We start from the raw sequence: 4,589 nt of genomic DNA, 5'->3' as shown, positions 1-4,589 counted from the left end.
TGTGTGTGTGTGTGTGTCGGTATGTGCTTTTTTCTTCGCTTTCTCTCCCACTCGTTTCCAGCCGTCTTAATTTTACCCTTAACGGGATTACGCGAGTGATCTAATTCCTCTTAACGAGAATTAAGACGCGCGGCGAACTCATTCTTTTATCCTCTTGCTCTCTTCCCTTCCTTTCCACGTCGCGCCGAGCGCCTCGTTGTTGTCGCTATACGCTCTTCTGCTCGACAGAATGGATTCCCGTCGATTCCTCGCTTAAGGAGTTACCGAGGAAACTGGAAAGCGCGAAATGCGCGGGAGGGAGTTACTTCCGATTACGAGTTTACAGGAGGAGGTATGAGAGAAGCTGAAAAAAAGAGAATAGCCCAACCTATCTCTCCCTCCTCTTTCTCTCTCGCGCTTGCTTTGTTTTCCTCCCCCTTTCCTCCCTCGTACATCCATTATTCAAAGTACCTCCGTGCTTTCAAGTTCGGGTAACCCCTTAATGCATCTATTTTTTTCCCAGGGATCGCTGCTCTCGGGATGCGGAGCCCTCTTCGCAACTCGCCCTCTTTGATAATAATAATTGTACAAAAACTCGTTTCGCAAGTTCGTTCGGCCCGCGATGCGTGGCAGTATATTCTCGATAAGTAGACACGGTGTATATACGATATGATTCCTAGCAGTGTTTGTTCGTCGGGGCCGTCCACGGGCGGCCGTTAATCCTTTATTTACCGTGACAACGAAACGGTGAGAACGCGATGTCCTCGAGAAGGGAACGACGGCGTGTTTAGTTCGGCGGAGGAGTGAGGAAACGCTCACCGGACCCGCCGTCATGCGCTCGCAGCGAGAGATGCACCGAGATGACATTGACGCGTTATAGCGCTCGCCTGTCTGTGAGGGCTCGCTCGGTCGACGATGTCGATGCTACTTCGCCGACGGCTGCCGTGAATCGATACGCGCCGCCGCTAATAATGCGACAATTAACCCTTAAGACCGGGAGTGGTGCGCGATGGAGAAACAATGCCGTTTGAAGCTTTGTTCCGAACACGGAGAGACAAACCATATCTGTGTGTGTGTGTGGGTATGTGTGTTTATATCGCTGCGGTTTAAAACAGTGTAAAACGGCATTTGGCGCGCGGAATGCAAATTCGAGGAGAAACTCGGCAGTTTCGGATTTGGACTCAGGTACTGGTATCTGCAGAGCTCCTCGCGGATCGCTCTGACAATTAGTTGTTCTCCAGTCGAGGGACGCGCTTGTACGTTCGCAAAATAAGACGAGGGACGAGAAACGAGAAGGTAGAAATTGCGCGATCGCGGCTGGAATAATTGTCTTCGACAGAAGAAACCCGGTCTCAAAGTGTCAAACCGAGGGGTCCTCTCCGGAGGATTCGGAAGTCTCCAACGAGCCCGTGTGCTCTTGCCCGAAGAGTCCATGGACCGAATATCCATGGATCCAGGGGGATTTGAGGGGATGCGAGGACACGGGCATCCTGAGACACATTTTCGATTCCGGCTCGCGAGAAACACAAGGATCCGGAAGCTCCCAAAGGCGGGCTTTCAGAGGCGAAAAGGTTCGTCCCGATATGCCGGGTCTTCGTCGCTCTCCCGGATGAGACGCTCGCTCATTCCTCCGCTAATTGACCCGGAGGACGAGAGACTGATATCACGCTCGACTTTGTATTACTCACCGTTAATTGAAAGGGACGATCGGTGCCGTGCGCTCAGCTTTATTACTCCGCCGTCTTCGCTCGTCGCGGAGGGGAAAGGACCTCGGATTCATACGCTCGCGATTACAGTGGTAGAAAATCGCGAAGGAACCGAGCGAGATCTCTCTCTTTCTCTCTCTCTCTCTCTCTCTCTCGCCGTTGCTCGAAAGTGAAGCGCCTGTCTCTCGGGACGACGCGCGAGGACGAAGGTCGCACAGAGCGTAATTACTGATTGATGTAGAATCGAACTCTCAGTCCCTCGAGAGAACGGGGACTCGGGATGCGTTTAGCAAACAGAACGGTTGCGCAACCGTTGAGCGATTATCGCCTGTGATTGAAGCATTCTTTTAGATCTGAAACAACATCCCAATGACACTAAGCGCTCGCTGAATCTAGGTGTCTCCTGAACGCAGCCTCGGACACAATGATGGCGCGATCGATGAGTGAGCCGCGCAACCCGGTTCGCGCCTCGCGCTCGTCGTCGTCGTAGCCGCCCTTCGTCATTACTCTCCAAGTGGATACCTCGAAATCTCCTCTTCTGCCTTCTCCTGTGTCCTACCCTCCCGTCGATAAATTTATTTAAATTAACTTGATACGCGCGACTAATCATTTTATTTGGTACGATTAACGCTCCTAACCCGTAAAATTGTCCCGCTATGTGTGAATGTGTCTGTTACGCGTATGTGTGTGTGTATGTGTGTGTGTGCGCGTGTGTGTATGTGTTTGTCTGTCAGAGTATTCACGGACGATTACTCAATAAATAATAGGCTATCCTGGCTGTTTGAGGCCGTGCGATCGTGAAGTGCTCGGTCGTCCTCCCGTCGGTGCGCCCTCGGTGAGAGCTCCCTTCGTTCCTCGTGCGATCGCCAACGCGAGCGGGTCCAACACCTTCGTTCCCCTTCACACTTCCCCCTTTCCCACGCTCTCTCATGTCCGTTGGTAGCGAGTAGAGTACGCGAACGCGAGCGAATCCTCAGATCCGCGGACCCTCGTGTCATGTCTCCGCGTATATCCACCGATCCAGTTGTCGCGCGGATCGTGGCTTCTGTGGGTCTTTGGTTTTTCGGATTCTCTCGGGCCTTCGGATCCTCGCGATTGTCGTTCCCTACTCCCCCCTTCCCTCCCACTCTGTTCACTGTGTAACGAGCGTCCTAAGCGGGATGAACGGGACGATCGACCATGCCTACCCTGCGTTGCGTTCTGTTGCGTCGTCGTCGCGGTACTGCTGCTATTGCTGTTGGTCGCGCGAGAACGATCGGAGACGGCCCCAAGGAAATTTCTATAGATGCACCTATGCGAGACACGCGAACGGATTTTACAGGTGCCACTTGGCTATCAGCATCATGATTAGGTGGGGGGCGAGGGTGGCGAGTGACGCGCCGCCCGTCACCCGCACGTCGCTGTCCTTGAGGAACACCTTCTCCATCACGTGGATGATGCCATTGGTGCACTCGACGTCCGGACGGAAGACTCGGATCCATTCGCCCTGCCACTCCACGCTGTAGCCTGCAACGAGAGATTGACGATGACGTAAACCGAGCGGACGAGACGCGGCCGCGAAGAGTGCGCCGGGATGTGAAAGGCCACCAGGTGGCGGCGGAGAGTATGTAAGTGAAAGCGCAATGCGATGCAAAATGCAAAGCTCGGTCGATGCGCGTCGCGCGAATTAGGAACTCGACAACGACGATAGTGAGATGTTGGGAGACCGTGTGGAGTTTTTCTAAAATGATGATCGAGTCGAGATCAGGCTTGGGTATCAAGGGGATGCTGAAGTCGATGACGAACTCGGACGATGTCGATAAGAAAAAAATTCTGTGCAATTGATACGACGTAAACTTTGCAGAAATTCTGTCGGTAAAGTTTCTGTTTTTAGCTTCAGCATCCTCTTAATCGATGAAGATTTTTTTTGACTAAAGTAATCGGCGAATCAACCATTAGAATCAATCGATTGTTACATGTAAAATCACAAATAATTTTATTGATTAATGAAATTAATTATTCTTTTACGTATTATTATTATTAATTATTTAGACAAATTAATTATTCTTTTATCCATCGTTATCATTGATCAAACTTTGATGGAATTGATTATACACTGATCAATGATTAATTTTATCAACCGATGAAATTATTTGTGATTTTATACATCTGACGCGATTTTCATTAATTTTGATAAATGGCTTTGCCGATTATTTTAGCATCGAAGAAAATTCTCATCGATTAATACCCAGCGCTGGTCGAGATGAGATTTCCAGAACACGAGAATCAGCAGCGGTTAGGCGGTCGATTTGTTCTAACGACTCGCGATCTGCTAAGGCTAATAGCAGGCGCAGCTTAATTTCCGTGATGAGTATTAAATATTTAATCGTCGACTAAAAAAATGGTGTTAGTGACAGTCGACGATTAACGACCCGTTTCTACCAGAGCGGTTAAAACGACGGGGTTTTGAAAAAAATATGCAGGCAAGGGGAAAAATGTTTGTCTGTCTTTTTCAGTTTTGTCCAACGTCAATTAAAAATGCAAAACGCACCGCTATAAACGCTATTAGCATTTTTCACAAGAGATTACGAACCCGTCACTTTGACTGTTTTGGTAGTTGTAGCAGTAATAAGCGAAAAATATCACAAAGCAAATACACCGATGCCTGAACATTTATTTCGCAGAAAGAATTTTTGACGGAGTCAACAAATTAAACTTAAATTATGCACTTTGTGCTGATTAAAAAACTGCCTCTGTTGTTCTCTGTACGGAGAAAACATTGTAGTAAAAATTATAAAAAGATTATGTTTTATTTTGCAATATCTCTCGTGAAGAAAGAGTAAGAGAGAGAGAGAGAGAGAGAGAGAGAGAGAGAGAGAGAGAGAGAGAGAGAGAGAGAGAGAGAGAGAGAGAGAGAGAGAGAGA

At 48.9% G+C, this 4,589-nt stretch overlaps 1 protein-coding gene across 12 annotated transcripts in view; it reads right to left on the bottom strand.

Moving 5' to 3' along the window:
- Positions 1-2,197: 2,197 nt before the first annotated feature.
- LOC116844446 (fasciclin-1) overlaps positions 2,198-4,589 on the bottom strand; it is a 381,499-nt gene continuing 379,107 nt past the window's right edge. For all 12 annotated transcript variants that reach the window (XM_032815959.1, XM_032815975.1, XM_032815965.1 and 9 more), the window contains one exon: positions 2,198-3,191. In XM_032815959.1, the coding sequence (XP_032671850.1) occupies positions 3,001-3,191 (191 nt within the window). In that variant the 3' untranslated portion in view covers positions 2,198-3,000. The remainder of the gene's footprint in view (positions 3,192-4,589) is intronic.

The sequence above is a fragment of the Odontomachus brunneus genome, unplaced genomic scaffold (genome assembly GCF_010583005.1).
Source record: "Odontomachus brunneus isolate Ranch 3 - 2012 unplaced genomic scaffold, Obru_v1 Obru_scaffold_003, whole genome shotgun sequence".
NCBI lineage: Eukaryota > Metazoa > Arthropoda > Insecta > Hymenoptera > Formicidae > Odontomachus > Odontomachus brunneus.
Note: the sequence above shows the minus strand (reverse complement) of the source record. Positions and strands in the feature narration are given on the sequence as shown.